Source organism: Drosophila santomea, chromosome X (genome assembly GCF_016746245.2).
Source record: "Drosophila santomea strain STO CAGO 1482 chromosome X, Prin_Dsan_1.1, whole genome shotgun sequence".
Taxonomy (NCBI): domain Eukaryota; kingdom Metazoa; phylum Arthropoda; class Insecta; order Diptera; family Drosophilidae; genus Drosophila; species Drosophila santomea.
In genome coordinates this window covers 17,155,829-17,174,380 of record NC_053021.2, presented here as the reverse complement: position 1 = coordinate 17,174,380, position 18,552 = coordinate 17,155,829, and the positions used below count along the sequence as shown (strand labels likewise).

General features: G+C 46.5%; 2 protein-coding genes across 2 annotated transcripts; both read left to right on the top strand.

The window, feature by feature from the left end:
* Positions 1–982: 982 nt before the first annotated feature.
* LOC120455725 lies at positions 983–7,743 on the top strand. Its single transcript, XM_039642138.1, has 4 exons — positions 983–1,209; positions 2,070–2,114; positions 6,545–6,867; positions 6,932–7,743. Exons 3-4 carry the CDS (start codon positions 6,781–6,783, stop codon positions 7,376–7,378), a joined length of 534 nt encoding a protein of 177 aa, XP_039498072.1. The 5' UTR covers positions 983–1,209; positions 2,070–2,114; positions 6,545–6,780; the 3' UTR covers positions 7,379–7,743.
* Positions 7,744–12,904: 5,161 nt separating this feature from the next.
* On the top strand, positions 12,905–16,736 carry LOC120456911 (KIN17-like protein). The gene is made up of 4 exons (XM_039644041.1): positions 12,905–13,254; positions 14,342–14,808; positions 14,887–15,036; positions 15,167–16,736. The coding sequence occupies exons 2-4, from the start codon at positions 14,449–14,451 to the stop codon at positions 15,968–15,970; spliced, it is 1,314 nt and encodes a 437-aa protein (XP_039499975.1). The 5' UTR covers positions 12,905–13,254; positions 14,342–14,448; the 3' UTR covers positions 15,971–16,736.
* The last annotated feature ends 1,816 nt before the right edge of the window (positions 16,737–18,552 follow it).

The following is an 18,552-nucleotide window of genomic DNA, read 5'->3' as shown; positions in this document are numbered from 1 at the left end:
CGATTTCCAATCGTAAGTATTTATAAAAAGTTCCTGGCTAAGAAATCGTTGCCGTGGCAAGTCAAAGGCAAAACTTTGTATTAAACGTAACTCGCTGTCCCTGACGATGCCACATGCCCGTTGCAAGGGTGCCACTTCTAGGGTTTATTGGTGGGTGGTGGGCGCTATTCGGTGGCTGCTGGGTAATGGCTTTGAGCTGCAGCAGCCTACCAGTCAAGGTTGGCCTCTCATGTCAAGCGTGAAATTCGAAAGCTGCATACGGTGGCCGCAAATGGCGGAAGGGAGGTGGAAGTGGAAGTCAGTAGGTAGGCATATAAAACGGACAACAAAGGCACCATTGTCAGATATACAGCTTCCATTGTCATCGCATTGTTGCCATTGGTGACTTGCCTAATTACCCATAGTGTGCATACCAAAAAGGCATTTCGCAGCATTAGTGTTGTCGATAAGTTGGTTTACTGCCCGCTGGTTGTTGGCCCTTGGCCTTCTGTCTATAATTGTTATTTTCACTTTCAAGGCTTATTGAAATAACTATTTTTGGCAACCTAGCTAATTCCCGAGCCGCGCGCTTGGTAGCCGAGTTTCGAACCGTGCATGTAGCGGATAAGCACACCTATGCACAGTCGCGTCCCTTGTGAGTTGGTAGACTTTGCTTCCATTTCGACTGCAGCATATTGATAGAGATAACTATTTGATGCAAATTAATAAATGTAACATTTGCATAGAACATGACCCTTGGGTGTACTCTAAGTAATGCGCTAGAACTGTAGTTCAGATCTGTAGTTCAACCTCGTGATTTGTGGGAACTAACAAAAAACAATGGAATGGGAGTATAGAGCGATCTTTTTGGGATACGATGCAGTTGCGTTTACATTAGTCAAATAAATAGCAGTTTCTCTGCGCTGCGACCATCGTTGCTTTTTTGTATAGCTCCTCCAGCTGTCGATTCTGTGCGATTTGCCTCAGTTTAGTTTCATCATTCGACCTCGCCGGTTCTGTTGCGTTCGTCTTTTCCCCCATTTTTTTCTTGGTTTTTAATTAAGCCCTTACCTGTGCGGTGTGTATTCAAAGGTGTACAGATCCACCGCTAGTTCGGGGATTTTTTGTGAATTTCTTGCGGCCCGTAATTAACGTGGGCTTACCTGTCCGCCCGCGGCAAAAGCATTAATAGCGTGACGCCCGTCATCACAGCTGTCCACCGTCAAAAAGGTGAGTAAACAATGCGAATGGGAAAGGGAACCGCTTCGAAGATCGCAAACAGACCCAGTACCCACGGCTGTTAGTCGAGGAGAGAGAAGCAAACATCGGAGAGAAAGAGAGGGAGAGAGAGAGAGAGAAGCGTGTTTGTGGGGCATTCTAGCTTAATTTAGCCAGCCAAACGTGATTCGGATTGCAGTTTGATTGCTTTCTTTCCGAGCGATTTGTATACAAAATGCGGCAAATTTCTTGGAATTGTATACATTTACCTGGGAACACGAGGCTGTTAACATGGCTAGTTTACAGCAAAAGAAAAAGCCAATTATAAATATAAATATATACTATATGTATATGTATACCTTAAAAGTGATAATGCACTTAAGACTGAAGAAATATATTCTCTTTATTCTAGATCATCAGAATAGAAATGCATGTAAGCAGCTTCTTAGAGGGTTTTAAAGTTTAAAAAAAATCAATTCCTAAATTTCGCCTAAAGAAAGATGAAAGTTGACCGGAATGCCCCAAAGTCAAGTGGCTGGTTGCCATGTCACTTCGAGCAGAGTAACAAAAATAAATCAAACCCACAAAAGAATGCCTGAGAAAGAGGAAAGGGACAGATACAGACAAGTGAAATGACAATGATTGATGGGCGACACTCTTTTTGGGACGCGACTGTTAGTGGAGACGCCTGAAAGCAGGCCATGTAATTTTCTCCATTTTTTTTCAAAAGCTTTGGGGCGAAAGCTTTTCCTTCAAGCGTTGCCTACTTTCGGGGTCAACTTGCCTGTGGAGGGAAAATCAAAGCTTGCATATTCCCAGTTCACTGTATTCGACCTTGAAATAATTATATCCCTATTTGTTTATTTTTGCAGCTAATCACCGCACTGAAATCAAACACGTTGCGTGACAAAACTGAGGTGAGTTTTGAATTTATTGGCAAGTTAAAATTAAATATCGTATAGGTGGCGTATACTTAATGTGACGTATACGTAATGTGGCCGACCTAAAGTGTCGAGGAAATAGAAGGTAAGAGGAACCTGGTTCAGGGAACCCCAGTGCGTCACAGCGAGCACAGCTCGCACCTCGATGACTTGTGGAAGATGGCCGGTGCCAAAAATAGGCACTTCTCTCACCTGTCCGAGCCCCTTGTTTTCTTACCGCCTTTGCCAGCCAGAGTACGACACTGCCCAAGTGCTTCCCACAGCGCTCCATTCATAATATAATGCGCTGGGCAAATAAGTGACTGTGCGCCCCTCGATTGCTAAGTTGGTAAATTTGTCGGCTGCTCGGTCGCTAGGTCGGTACCCAGATCCATGATACGTGATCCGAGATCCGAGATCCGAGTTCCGAGAGCTAGTCGACACTCCGATCCGACCTGAATGGGAGGTGACGCGGCAAGCTGGAGAGCCGGAGCGCTTGGAAAGGGAGAGAGAGCCGGGTTGGGGCAGCTTCTAAATACAAACGCAAATACGGAGCAACGTCGCCCGGTGATTTACCCATCCCCATACCCAGCTAGCTATAGCCAGCTTAAACAGTATGATCAAGTTGGCCAGAGTGTCTGTGGTCAGTTCGGCCCACTCCCAGATGACAGGTGACGGCCAACCAATTGGGGTATTTCCTCATTGCGATTCTAGATTCTACATTTACGTCACCGACCGTTTCAGTCGGTCAAGGGTGATGTACATATGTATGGCAACCGGTATTGGGAGCCATCGAGGACTTAGTTTTAAACGCTCTGATTCACATCGCATCTTAACTAAGGTGCGGTCTTTCCAAGAGCATATTCCCATATATTCCCATTTATGTGGAAGTTTTGCGCAGTGGGAATTCTATTCGAATAGATAAAATTCCATTCGAAGCGATAACACATTAAGTATTTAAATCGGTGCGTACAGAACATACAAGTTCAGTTGCGGACACTTTTGCAGCATAATAAAACCAATGCAAATCGAATGGTAATCTCCCGATAATCCAATTATTATCTTCGGTATTTCCACACATCATCCATGTTGAGTGAGCCATTTAAAATATCAGCAGAAGAGTAGATGATAAAAACTCATGACTATACAAGGACTTTAAATGACTTTAATAGTCTGAACAGTTTAGGAAATCCTTTCTAATATCTTCATTTCAATACTTAAAGGTTTTGTTTTCAAGATGCTAACTATAGACGCTATATAGATGTATTATAGATAGTTTATAGACTTGCAAAGGCATACTCTTTTCTTATTTAATTTATTGAACATAACCGGATGATGGAAGATTAGAATATGGTGCATGGAGCCTTAACTAGATTACATTTAAAAGCTATTTACAAATATTTGAAAGCTTAGATCACACAATCTGAAACAGCCTGCTGTGTGCGAACTACGAGTAAATCTATAAACTGTATGATATATTGCACTTTTCCGAGTTTCTGTTCCATGGGAACATGGTCTGATAACTTTAAAGAAAACACCATCTCCAGTATCATGTGCATCAGGTTGTCGAGAAGTTACACATTGCAAGCCGGCACTGGTGGTGCGTGCAGTCTTGGAATATTTGCTATATTTAAATATATGGCAGGCAGAGGCGATAAGTCTATATCCGTCGCTGTAAGTAGAGGTCGTTTGAAGCTCTTTACTATACTGGGTACGTATGTACGTCACTCTGGAAGAGCTCATCAATGGAATGGTCATTTCTAAAAAGGGAATGGCAAACAGGAACGAGCGTTAGATAGCGGATCTCCCTCGAACCGGATGACGTTGCAGGCTTTACGAGTTCAGGCCGAGATTTGTGCGTGGCCAAAGTTAGCACCTCCTCGAGTGCGATAATTAACAGTCAACAATGGCTTGTTGGGCACCACAAAAAAAAAAAAAACGAAAAAAACAAAAGCCAAAAGCCAAAGGGAATAAATACAAATCAAATCAGTGAAGGCATTACTTACTGCTGTGCAATTGCAGTTCTGAGCTAGCAGCAGGAAAAAAGTCCAATGGAAAACCCTTAAACATAGTCTCAAGAAATTCCAGAAATTCCGAAAATGTAGCAATTATACATCTTGCCAGAGCAATTGGGTAAAAACATAGCGGACACAAAATGCCCAAGTGATAAAATATACGTAGAGAACTCGACAGGGAATACGACTCCCAGGAGGCTTGGGGCCAACGGGTAGGTCCAAGCACGCAAGCTGCTCGCCATCAATATTCAGTACGTCTTTACGGGTAATTCCCAGCCAAAAAGTGTATGTTTTGTTGTGCTGTGTTGTGTTCTATGGTGTTGTGTTGAGTTGTGTGTGTGTTTTGGTGTGTGCAATGGCCATAGAAGAGACAGACACACTGTCTGCTGCGGTGTCTCTTATACCCAACGCTCGATCGCAGTGGCCAAGTCCACTGGCCAAGTGGTCGTTTCCATTCAGTTGCATGCAAAACGCGCACGTGCCAAGCGATCGATCGGAAATGCCTACGGAACGACGCGTCATTTCCCAGGCAAGTGGCACTCGCATCATAAATCGCCAGTTAGCTAAAGTAAATAAACTAAATAAAGTAACTAAAGTAACTAAAGTAACCAAAGTAACAAAAGTAACTAAAGTATCTGAAGTATCTAAAGAATCCGAAGTGACGACGCCGTTGGTAGAGCAGCTAACTGCATCGAGATATTCGCAAATTCAACAAAGTAATCGCGATTCCTTTTTGGCTAATTGAGTCTGTTTGGGTTTTAAGTTTTTTTTTTATTTTAATATTTATTAAGTGGAGAATCCGTACATCTTAATATTGTTAGTTTTTAAGATCAAGTTGAAATATTTCAACAGACATACGAAATTCCGGAAAGCCAATTTGCAGCTTATCAGCTTATCAAAAGTCGTACCGAATAAACAAAATTCCCTAAAAAAATGATATTTGGTGTCAAAATAGTACCTTTGCTCAAGCTCAAAGCTGGGCTTTATATGTATATTCAAGAGAATTCCAAGAAACAATCAAAGAAGTATTAATCAGCTAACACGCAGAGCGAGTCACTGATTAAAAGCGACTTACAGACAATTGTGAAATGTTTGCAATAAGGAGTCAAGGGTCACCATACATAAAAGCCCCAAAGGTGTCGATTGTAAGATCAACTAGAAAGGTAGTTAGCCACCACAGGTGGAAGGGCCAAGAAGCCCGATTAGTTGGTGTATAGGGTGCAAGAATTCAATGGGACATCCGTTTTGGGCCATGAAGCGTGTGTGCATAAATTACATCGGTTGGCCAAGAGGCAAGTGGCAAGAGGCAACTCACTTACTGCAAGACAGGAAGAAAACAAAACGTCAAGTGCCGTGGTGTGCAACTGCTTTAAGAACCATATGAACTGACCATGGGGAGTAGCTATTCCCTGGCTGAGTCAGGAAATCCATCCAGACCACCCACGACATCCCCGCCACCCGCACCTCCGATAATCGAGAAAAACAAATTCGAACTCCCTTTACGTTGCGTTGTTGGTTTTTTTTTCATTATCGTCATCAAGCACCGCTCGCTGATGCTGCCGTTGGTGCTGCGGCTGCTGTTGCTGTTGTTGCTGTTGTTTCTCTAGTTGTTTTTGTTCACTTGTTCGCCACAGCAAGCGCAACAAGTGTGAGTACACGCGCCCTTGCCCGCTTGTGTGTGTGTGTGTGTGTGTGTGCGTAAAAAAAAGTAAGCTCGGCCACGCGCTGCGCCGCTCGTGCGGCTTCGGCTACTGATATCGCCGGATGGCGGTCCGGTTTGTATTTAAATCGCCGGCGTGTGCCCCAACTCCTCATTAACCGTAAGATCTCGCAGAGCCCACACGCCAGCGCCCCAGCTCTCCAACTTAGCTTAGCTTATTAGCGCGCGCTTCCAAACCCGAATCTTGACCAAAAGATCGCAAAATCAAACACAATCGCGAGTGCCAAACGTACAAATCAAACATGACCGCCATCAGCAGTGCCAGCAGTGTATCCTTTGAGGTCGCATCCTTGGAGCGACTGCAGCAGCAGCAGCAGACTGCTCCGGCGCAAAACGCGTCCTGCGGGCAGCAGCAGCACACCAACAACAACATCAGCAGCATCGCCGTGTCCGCCAGTTTTGGTCGCATCTGTAAGTGAATCGTGAATCATCTGAATCAGGTCGCTCCATATCCGTATCTTTGTATCTGCTATAACTGTGTCATCGCTGGGCAAACAGGAAAACGCGATTTGAGCCAACTAGGCAAACAGAAGAGCGCCTCAAATGATAGGGATCTTGAAGAATTGAAGTTTCAAAGTCTTTATCTTATTTGCGAAACTATGCCCCATTCATCAGGGTTAGGGATTTCAGTTGAACTTCAGTGTAGCATACCTATTTACTGACCTCCAATCTCTGCTATTCTCACCTTGCAGCTCCCCTCAAGTGCTGGCTCCTGGGCTTCCTGCTGCTGCTCACCATCACCACCAGTTGGCCCACGGGAACATTTGCGGCACCGCGACGCGCTCGAGGACTGCACCTGATCCTGCCGCATCGCAACCACCACCACCGACAGCTGCATCACCACCAGCACACCAGGTCGGTCGAGACCACCATCGTGACCCTGAAAACCAATCAGACTGAGGGCAGGGATACGTGCACGGCCATCAGGATGACACCCAACATCGCACACCTGCAAGTGGCGCACGAGGTGGCCAAGAATACGCGGGAGGCGGTCATCTGTCTGACCAAAGAATGGGTAAGTTGGCCAGATCCTTGTTTACATGCGGCAGCAGAAGAACTAAGTTTTCCATTTCAAACAGCTGAAGGACCTGGGCCAAAACCTTTCCCAGAACATTAAGGCGTACTCGATGCACACCCTGGCCGTGAGGCATCCACTCGACGAGGAGGTGAAGAACGTCAAGTTCCAGGACGAGCTGGGTGACTTCGTGTACGAGGGCAAGGTGGGCACGCTGGAGGAGGAGATGCCGGCGATTATCGAGTCCCTGATGGTGCTGGAGCATCTGTACGAGACCATTGAGTTCAATCACAAGTCGTGGAACTGCTTCTTCAACAACTTTGTGCACTTCTTCCATCACAACATGCACGAGGCTCTCAAGGTCGCCGGCCTCAATGATGCCTGCAATCCCAGGAACTCCGCGTACAATAAGGCTTACATTTGGCCAGAGTTTGGCGCCGCCGTGGAGACCATCAAGGTGCTGACCATCATCGAGCACAAGTACGAGCAGCTGATCAAGCAGAATCTGTAATCTGTGAGAGCTGAAAGCTGAAAGCTCCTGGGGAGCAGAAGAAGCCAAAAATACCAAAAACAATCAATGACCCACTGCAATCTCAAGCTAACAGGCTATGCCCACGTGTATCCAGATTCGTATTCATCATCATCTACCTTAGACCCTATTATTTATTATAACTTCTTAAATCCCCACCCCATACTTATTTATATCGCCTTTGCATCCTATTTATATACATATACCAATCACCATACTCACTAAACACATTCACCGCCTCGCAGGCTCGATAACTTATGACAACTATTACTTAAGTGTATTTTTTTTACATATATATATATATATTTATATTATGACTATTAATAAATTATACCGATAAGCGCAGACGTAAAGTGTTTTCCTGGGTGATCCAGAATCGGTTCCGGTTTATCGAAATATTGCATTATTCCGATGCAAATCAAGTTACACCGAATTGGCTTACTCAACTGTGGGAATTTCGACCACCTTTCAAAGGTTGATTTCAACATTGATTAAAGCATGGGTCATTTGATGTTACCCAAGTCAAAGGGTGAGTTAAAAGTAAATCTCTTAATACCTTGGCATTTTTCGATTTTTCATCGTTTTTATATGCGAGATACGATGGTTTATGACCGCCAAAGCTTCAAGTTGGCAACCCAGTTACCACTCCCCCAAATCGGAAATACTGGGGAAATATGCGAGATTCCATTTTCGGCCGAACTCGTCACCTGCCCTGACCCACCCCATCGGCGTTTATAGCTCGTGCCCGGGGCACGTTCCAATAGATAGATAGATAGATAGATAGATATATAGGCATTGGTGTATATATCCGCTTGAGGTTTTCCACTGCGCGGCTGTTTAGAAAACCCCAAGTACCGCACCGCCGTCTAGATGTGACTCATGGACCGTTAGGCAAAAAGTCGGGCAATCGTCGTGTGATCTCTGCTGGTGACGAAAGCCAATTGTACACGCTAAGAAAGTGTGATATCTGGCTTATCGGAAATCTTATAGTATCACTACTATCTGTAGTTCTGCTTCTTTCTCAAAAGCACTGAAAGGCTGCATAGGAAGGATATACACAAAAGTTTTCAAACATCCTTATAAAGAGGAGGTACTAATGCGAACAACGAAGCAGCTCTTTATGAACTGAAATTTCTCCCAGTGTATATATCGTATATAACTATATGCATAATTCTGGGTATTGTGTGGCCAAAGGACCCATTTTACCGTTGCCACTTGGCTGGCTTCCCGATTCTTTGGGGGGTAATCGGATCGGATGGTCAGCAGCGATCAAAGATGGTGCTGCGTGGGACGGGGACTCACTTGGGATTGGAATTGGGATTGGGATTGGGTTTTGGGTCTTGGGGCTGCAGAGTCGTGCGTTCGCGTGGCAATGGCGTCAGTCGCCTCGAAAAACGATAGCCGTAAGCTGCCGCCGCCGCAGCGAATTGAGTCAGCAGCAGCAGAGGCAGACGCAGCAGCAGCAGCAGCAACAGTCGCAGCAGCAGCAACAGTCGCAGCAGCATTTGCTCTGCTGCAGCGAGCTGAGTTTATGAATGAAAATCCAAGTCCACACAATGTGCCGCTCGACAACCTGTTATTCGCTTCTCGTCGCTGGCCGCACTCTCTCTTCCTCTCTCTCTCTCCCTCTCACTCTCCCTCTCACTCTCACTCACTCGCTCTCTCACTCGCTCTCTGCGGCGAGCGGCAACCTGTTGCGCTCAGCTCTTCCACTCGAATCGGCGCTCTCCGCGCCTCTCGCTTGGAGCGTCTTGGCAGCTCGCCGATTGGTCAGTTCGCTTCGGAGCCGCTCGTCTTCGGAGTTACGCTCATGGGGCAGCGGACCAATCAGCGGCGTGCCACTCGCACACACACGCAGGCACACCGTTGGGGCTACGTGCCGCCGCCCACGCACACAAGTGCGCAGTGCGGCAGCTACGCGCCACGCCCCCCCACCCCCGCCGGGCCACCCCCTCAACCCAGCAGCCAGTGGGTCCAGTGGGTCACAACGGACTCCAGCAAATCAATTAACAAACGTGCCATTGTCCTGGAAGGATTTGATGGGCACAAAAGGATTAGATAACGTGTGCAGCATGTGCTGCTGCAAAGGATGCTTTGCTTATTGGACCAAGAATTGAATCTTGATCGGGAATATAAATTAAACTATAGAAATGTTTGACAATAAAAATTAAACTATAGAAATGAAAATACTTGCAGCCTATTTTTGCATATGAAATTGAGGTAAAATACACAGCTACATAGATACATTCATTTATATGTATGTACATATACTAATATTATATAGTAACTGGCTAAAGTGTAAAGAGCTGCTTAGAAGTATTGCATTTTAAAACTAAATGGCTGCCTGTTTAATTAAGTCCTATATTAAAAGAAAAAAAGGGAAATCAGGCGACTAAAGAATATCAAACGAATTAAAACCCGCAGAATATGAGAACAAATGTTGTACAATACAATGAGAAACTTAAAATGTAAGAACTTCCACTTTTACGCGAAGTTCCCAGCTGGCCAAGAGATGTTAGCCCTATTTCTAAATACATGCATATACAGATGTCAGCTTAAATGGCTAATAAATGTGCAACTCCTTTATGTTTAAACGTATCCTTGATTAAGTCATAACGAGGTACCATTTCAAGGCGACACATCAACATCAAAGGCTTAAAGCCGACGAAAAACCTCAATAAATCCCAAAGGTACGCAGAGCAAATCCATGGCGAATCCGAATTGCAACGGCAATTGAGGATCGGATAAGCGGCGGAAAATGGACAAACAAACAAGATACAAACAGAAAACATAAAACAGAAAACAGACAAGCAAATCGACTAACTAACCGTTTAAGTTACCGTTTCGGATGTGAGAATTGCACTTTGGGATCTTGATAAAGCGAGCGATTTTACGCATAATCAAAAAACATCAAAACAACTGAGAAACTGAGAAATGGGAAACTCACACCTCCCCCACCTCCGCCCATCCATTGCACAGCCGCACAGCCGCACCCACACCCACACTTACACACCCACGAAAACAGGAAAACAGGAGGTCCGGAGGTATATGTACATGTACCTGGGATGGGATCAGGTCCTGCGAAAGGACAGGAGCTAAGCAGCGTGTAATGACGGATGGTTCTACATCCACAGATACTCATACTTCTATTTGTAGCTGCATCTGTATCTGCATCTGTAAATGTATCTGTGTCGGTTAACCTTCCTGCTCGAGGTCGAGGTGTTCGCCGTGGCAATTAAAGCGTATCCTTAGCATTCGCTACGCCGCTAAAAAATTACACCATGACAGGACACAATGCATTCTGGACGGGCGAGGACCTCACAGGACAGCTCAATTTTGTAGCAAAATATTTTTGTTGTCCAGAACGAATCGCAAGTAAAACAGAAAGTCGACTTGCTGGTGGTGGTGGGGGAGGGGGAGGGGTAGGTGGCTTGCCTCCCCGCGGGGAGTGCTGTGTGTGTCTGTGTACCGACAGCAGCAGCAGGAGCTCATCAATGCAATAATCGTGTCCATCTCGGACGTACACGAGGCTAGGGACCCTGCACTCTGCACTCTGCACTCCCGATCCCAATGCCAATGCCAATACCGATCCTTGTGCATCCTAGATGAAGCTGTTGCTCCGGGTGCGAATTGCCCTTTTTGTTGTGTGTGTGTGCCTTGCCGCCCGTTTCCCAAAGGAGAGGTCGTACAAAAGGTGTGCGCTGCCACCTTGATATATGTGATATATATGCCAGCGAGTCCCTCTCTGTGGGTTGTGGGTCCTGCGAGATTCGAGTCCGAATCCAAATCCCAGTCCGAGTCCTGCCTTGCGGCGAAATCAAGGCGAGTGGCCCCGCTGCGCAACACAACTGCTTCCTGCAGCAGTTGCTGCACGCTGCACTTACGGTTAGACGCAAGGACACACCGTCCGCTGTTCGTTGTCCGTTTCGGCCCGCTATCTGACCATCTACAGCTGTTTACGGCTGCCCAAAACAATGCGGCCATAATGCAGCAAAACTCTCGATTTAATTAGGCCGTCAATTGTGCAAGCCCTCGAAAGTAGGGAGAAATATGGGCACAATCGATGCAGGGAGGTCTAGGTAGCTGGGAGTCCGGGGGATCGCCGCTTGGGAGTACCTGGTTTTATATAGTTTTCCCACCTTTAGCGACATTGCAACATTATCAAGCCAAACTGAGCAAATACGATCTCAGCGATTCTTAAAAGAAATTGAAGTGTTCTACAAATACTTTTAAGGGAGTTATAAAAACATGTATGATGAAACAACTTTCTTAATGTGATAATATTTTTATGTACGATGAAGCAACGTTCTTAAAGTATAATTAGTTTTATGCAACTCTTAAGATGATTGTAAGTATGTCTGGCTTATACCTTTGTTTTAATAACCCATTAAATACTTAGTTATCAATTAAGTAATATGTTAATAAAACTGATTACAGTGTACTGTGTCCCATTTAACATTTTACTCCTCATAATTACTTATTTAGTTAAAAATTTTAGTAAACAAAGTTGAAAGTGAAGTAGAAATGATTGGGAAAACTTAAAGAAAATGCACTATTGGTTGCCAGGCGAATCCCATTTCCAATAAAGACCTCGCATTCCTTGTGGATGGTTCTCGAATGGATCGAGTTTACCTGGATTAGCGAGCTGAGATGCGGTGTTATGTTGGTCATTTCCGTTGATCACTTTCTGGGCCGATTTGAATGTCAGGACTTTTTGGGAGGGGTGAGCAGGCCGCTCAAGGTCACCCAGAGAGTGTGCGAGAGAGAGAGAGAGAGAGTGAGGGAGAGAGGCTGCATAGTTGACCAGGCTTAAAAGAGTGGAACAGAGCCAGGTAGGCCCGGTCTTTTGGGGCACCAGGTAGGCCATCCACTCGCTGCCTCTCTCCCTCTCTCTCTCTCTCTCTCTGTGTCTCTCTCTTTCCCGCCGCTCTTTGAGTGAGTGGCGCGGATTGGGCAAGTGGGAAAATTCCAGTTGCAATGGCGACCGGACCACGATCGCCCAGGCCCGCAGGAGCAAGCGGGATGGCGCGAGAGGACAGCCGGTTGGCAGGCTCAAAGACAACACCAACACTATAAATACACACACCAACACACACACACACACAGACGAACACATGGTAAGCCAGGTAGGAGCGGACGCACACATGCGCAGGTGACCTGGGGATAGGATGTGCAAGCGATCGGCGAGAGCGGGCGCGGGAGCGGGACAGCCTGCGGTTCTTCGGATCTGAATGTGATCGGTCCGAAGCGGCGGTCTTCTTCTGGCTCGCTCGGACCATGGCGTACCGCTCGTCGGCAGTCGGCGGGCAGCGACGCCGGCAGAGGCCGCTCAGCTCGCCTCAGTTCCCATTTCAGATTCGGTTTCGGCCTTTTGGCGCTGCTCATCGGTCGGTTGGTTGGGTTGGTCGGTCGGTTGGCTGGTCGTCGGTCGGTCGGTAGGTCGGTATCGCTCTGGTATTCTGGTATCTGGTATCCGCAGCCTCTCAGCGAAGAAAGCTGGTCAAATCCAGCGCGACTTTGGGCTCAGTTCGGTTTCACACTCGAACGCGAGCAGTAGTGTCCGCGAATCAGTCTCCAAAAAAAAAAATCAAGAGAATCACCAAAAACCAAATCAGAACACAAACTGCAGCACGCATCTGAAGCACAGTCAAATCAAAATATTCTCAAATATTCCAACAATATAAATACATTTTTTTGCGAGTGTTGTGTTGCAAGTGTGCCCATTGAAAACCGTCGGAAAATCAACAACGTATCTTGGAACGATCGCCTTTTTGGATTAACGTACGGAGGCGCAGCAAAAAAAAAACACGGGGATTCCGCGAGGATCCTGACTGAATCCACTTTTCATCTATAATGCGGTGTGTGTATTATTTTTAATTTGATCAATTGATTGACCTAAGACTTAAGGCTCAATTGGAGAGTGGAGAAAGGATCAACAAGGATATTGCAGTCAGCATCAATTCTCCACTCTTCAAGTGATTTCTCAACGAGCAACGACCAAGGATCTGCTGTACCACAAAAAGGACATTCTGTGATAGCAACTGCAATTTGGGAGTTTTACAAATAATTAGAAATAGTTAAAAAAATACTTTCTACAGCATAATGCGAATGCACTTGAGATATAGGTAATTGCGCGAATCCTGCGATCATATTTAGCTGCAAACGATCTTCAGTCTCGATTTTCAATCCTGTCAGATACAGTAGCTAACTTGAATGGAGAATTTGAAATTTTCAAATTTCAGAATAAGCTCAAAATCCAAAATTCAACCTCAAAAGTTCCCCCCCACACACAGTTTTCACACACTGGAAGTTGAAGCCAAGCGAGAAGGCAGAGTTTTGACGACTGGAGAAGATTAGATCCTTGAAACTGGGATCGATGCGTCTTCATTATTCGCTCAGGCTACTCTCGAGTTAATTGTCTAAATTAAAAAGTTTTCCCCCCCCGCCCCCGCCCTCAATATACACATATATCGCCCTGGAAAAGACAAAAACAACGAAAAGCGAAAAAAAAGTAGCAAAACAAACGCAGAGAAAATGTTAAAAAAATCGAACCAAATTGTTCAGACTGTTGTCCGGTTGCAGTTGCATTCGCATTGAAGGAGGCTCGGCCGATCATCCGGCCCCACTCGTAAACCCAAGCATCCCAGCCCATTCGACCACCCACCCAAGAATCCCGTCCAGAAACCCATTCAACCCCCCCAAAAGGAATCCATTTAGTCCAGCATCTAGTCAGGATCGCAGTTGATCGTTGGTCGTCTCGCGTTGATGCCGAAATTTTTCATTTACTTTTGCATACTCGATACTCATTGTGTGTTTCTCTACATCTCTCTCTCTCTCTCCCCCTTTCTGACCTCATCCCTATATATATATCCCTACATATATCTATATATATATATATATCGCCTGTATCTGATTTGGATACGGATTACGGACCGCGCACAGCAGTTGGTTGGCAGTGCGCTGCGACCACAGCTAAAGGCAGCACCACGGCAGCCGGCAACGGAAACGGAAAGACCAGCGGAAGGGGAAGTGGAAGTGGCTACCATGCGGCGATGGCTCGTCCGCTGCTCCTGCTCCTCGTCCTCCTGCTCGCCGCCCAGCTGCCCCACCTGGCCGAGGGGCGCAGCACCACCAGCAGCGGCGGTCTCACGGTGATCGACAGCGAACGCCTGCGCATTCGCACCACCTCCAGCACAGCTACAGCTTCAGCTACAGCTGGAGCTCAGCATCCAAATCAGGCGACGATCCCCGCCAGCGTTAGTCCGCGCAAGCGCCATCGGAAGCGGAACAGCAACTGGATCGACTATCGCAACTTCGACGAGAACACCACCGCCCTGGAGTGGGCCAATCCCTGCGGGGGCAACTATCATCCCTCGGCGGGGGATCGCTTCAATCGCCAGCGGCCCAGGCAGGTGAGTTCAAAACAGCAGCTCTCCTTTCACCTGATCCATATGTAACGCGTTGCCCTTTTTGCATCTTCTGCTCCACAGAGCTTCAATCAGCTGAAGCGACACGCCTTTAGGGAGTACCGCAGCCTGAACAGCAGCCAGGATTCGGCCATCGATATCCGCAACATGACCATGTGGTCGCTGCACACGCACAACTACAAGTTCCTGCCCAAGCTCAAGCCCAATTCCACGGTAAGTGCCACTACTTTTCATCTATTTCAAATGGCTCTGTTAACTGGTTACTACATTGGTAACTATTTCTATGTATCTTCGCAATAACTCACAATTCTCTTCTGTTTTTTTTTTTTGATTTATCCCACAGATTGCCCTGAAGCGCTGGTACCGCAACATGCAAACGTACGTGGCCAGCTTCGCGTATCTGAGGCGCCAGCAGATCCGCTGGGACCAGCGGTCCATCACCCGTGAGTCCAGCACCGCCCGCGAGCTGCGCGAGCTGCTCCTGAGCTCGCGGCGCATCCTCTGCGAGCTGGAGACCGCCGTCAACCAGACGCAGAGTCCGCGCCAGAAGCAGCGGCGCAGTGGTGCGGCGGTCATATCAGTTGGTGGCTCCACCACCAGCACCACCACAAGCACCAGCACCAGCACCACTACAGTGGGTCAGCAGCTGCCGCAGATCTCGCGTCTCGAGATGAACAAGCGTCTGAAGCTGCGCTCCAAGACGAGTGGCTCCGGCATGGGTGGTGGTGCAGCCACCAGTGGTGCATCCATGGCAGCCGGCGAGGCGGACTCGATCGATATGCGCTTTGTGAAGCACCACTACTACGACTTCCTGCGCACCATGTACCAGCTGCTGCGACGGGATGGCAAGCGGGTGAGGAGTCGGCCACGTAAGCACCACAAGAAGCACAGGAACCAGCAGCAGAGGAGCCACAAGAAGCAGCAACATCAGCAGCAGCAGCAGCAGCCGCAGCAACAGCAGCTGGCGGATCAACTGGAGCAGCGGTGGCGCAGCTCCACCTTGAATGGCAAGGAGTTCAACGAGGTATCCAAGCCGGTGGCAGGTGGTGCTGCTGCAGGAGTTGCAGGTGCATCCGGTGGTGGCAACAACCAGTTTGCACGTGGCAGACGTGGAAAGCGCCAGTCGAAGCGCGTGCAGCGCACGTGAAACCGTATATACAATCATCGCCTATTCATCCCCAAATCATCAGCACCACCCCATTATCCCATTATCCTCAGGACACGCCCCCTTCCCCTTTCCCCTTTCCCCTGTCCCACAAGCCCCAAAAACCCTCTAATTTAACCGTTAATTGATCGATCGTAGCTTAAGTAAATTATTTGATTGCCAGCACAGAGTCCCTGTTCTCCAATTCATTGCAAGTATTACCATTACCACATTCCGTATTTATTGAGAGCGAGATACATATATATACATATACATATATAGTTATATAGAGCATATGAAACCCCCATCCGCAGTTGCCGTTCTAGTCACATAAGAGCAACCGCCAACCACCACCAACACCACCCACTTTAAAGTATTATACACCACAACGCATTATCCCTTTTTAGCCCATCCGGAACCCATATGGAATACTATGTGACCCCCAGTAGTCTAAGCTAAGCCATCGCATATCCACATCCATATCCACATCCATGTCCACATCCATATCCAGTAGGCTAAGCTTCGATCCTAAGGCACACACACACATTTTTTTTCGTAGGCTAGCTTGTGTTTTGACATCTGTGATATAGTGCTTGACTAGTTCGTATCTAACCTAATTGTACATATAGAGAGTATACTGTAGTATGGATCGCATTGGCGGCATGTGGCTGCTGCATCCATGCCTTCGTAGTCCTAAGCTCGAACTTAGAAATCGATTTTCGTATTTATAGAACCGACCGACCTATGACTAAGCCAGCAGCGGAATAAAGCGAACAATAAACTGAATTGAATTTGAAAATAAATCTGAATTGTCTTTTCATTTTCTTCGGGAAATAAATGGGTTGGTGAAGAATAAAATATATGTTCTTCAATCTTTAATGGAAAATGGTACTTCAAAATGGTTTCGTATTGAAAGCAGGTTCTTCACTCTTAACTGAATGAATGTTTTCAACATTTATTAATATCGTTTCTTGTATATATTTATAACTTTGGAAATTGAAATTAACGAAATAGAAATCCCTATAAAGGTGACGGCTTATAGACTAATGATTGTTATAATCAAAATGCAGATTATGAAGAAAAAAGGAAACATTTCTTTATCTTTTTATATAACTTGCTGCTTGATTCAGAAGTGTATCATTTATTTTACTGGCTTAACTTATAAACCATTAAAAACCTATCGAGTACCATACATAAGAATATAGCTAATACTTTCGTGTATATGGTATCCATATCCCTTGGGTATCCCAATTACCTTGACACACTTTCTGCGGATTCGCCTTCTGCTTCGCCTTGGACGCGTCTTTATGGCTCCTCCGTGGGTCATGGGTTTTATGATCTCCAGCGGCGTCAAACTATTAGCACGTCAGGCTCCCAGTTGCCAGTTACCAGTTGCCAGTTCCCAGTTCCCCTCCAATGCCGAAACCGATCCCGATTCCGAACCCAATCCCCACCTGCGTCTACCTGTGGCCAGAAACCCAGTGCAAATGAATGGACTGTGTGATCAATGAACAACACTCAATGAAAGTTCGCGCCAAGTGCAGCATAACTATAAAGCTGATCTCCAGATGATCATCATCATCATCATCATCATAGGTGGTGGTGGTGGCATTAGCTCTTGCGGGGATTGGGCTTGAAGGTGCCGGGATCAGGGGGCAGATGAGCTGCCGCTTATCCCCGGGGTTAACTAAAACACGGCTACACTTGTCCTGGCCAACGATTTGTGGCCATCCCATTCTGGCATCGAGAAATCCCCGCTTTGTTTTAAGCGGATTTAGGCAAATTTACTTTTTAATGCCTTGGCTTATTGCCAAGCTCCGTTTAGGGCGCTTAGTGGCAACTTATGGCCAAGTCCACTCGGATTATTAGCGCTCAGCACAACGGAAGCAGAGTGGCCTGGTCTCTAGAGTTGCGAGGTCCTTAAGTGTCCTGCATGACACACAAAGAGAGAGAGAGCGAGAGAGAGAAGGATAAAGAGAGAGCAAAGGACATGTTGACATGCAAATGGATTAGCACGAGACGCTGAGCAAAAACATTTCTGCATGCATTATAATGCCGCCTAAGCCGTTTATTGATTGCAATCGATCGAAGGAAGTCCAGACTTTAATCCGCTCCAGGGTTATGGTTTGCATTTGAGTTTTTGGGTTCTTGGGTTCTTGGGTTTTTGTGTTCGGGTCTCTTGACCACCATAGTCCAGTGTCAAGTGTCCCCTTTTTGGCCTGAGCCCTTTCGGGCTCGGTAAGTAGGTGTTGTTATGTTTTTAGCTGTCATAAATATTGTAAAACTCGGTAAATATTTAAACAGCGTGCACAATAAAGGCAAATGCCAAGAGGCTCGACAATGTCGATGGTCGGTCGGTTTGTCGGTCGGTTTGTCGGTCGGGCATTCCACTATTCTTGTATTCTGGTATTTCGGTTTTCAGTTGGCTCAGTCGGCTTTCGCATTTCGCATTTCGGATTTTGAATGTTGGATGTTGGATTTTGTATGTCGGATTCCGTTCGGGGCATTGTTTTTGGCCTGGTCATAACGGACCAGCCCGACTGACTACTACTCACTATACTACCTACCTACCTGCTCCTTCTTCC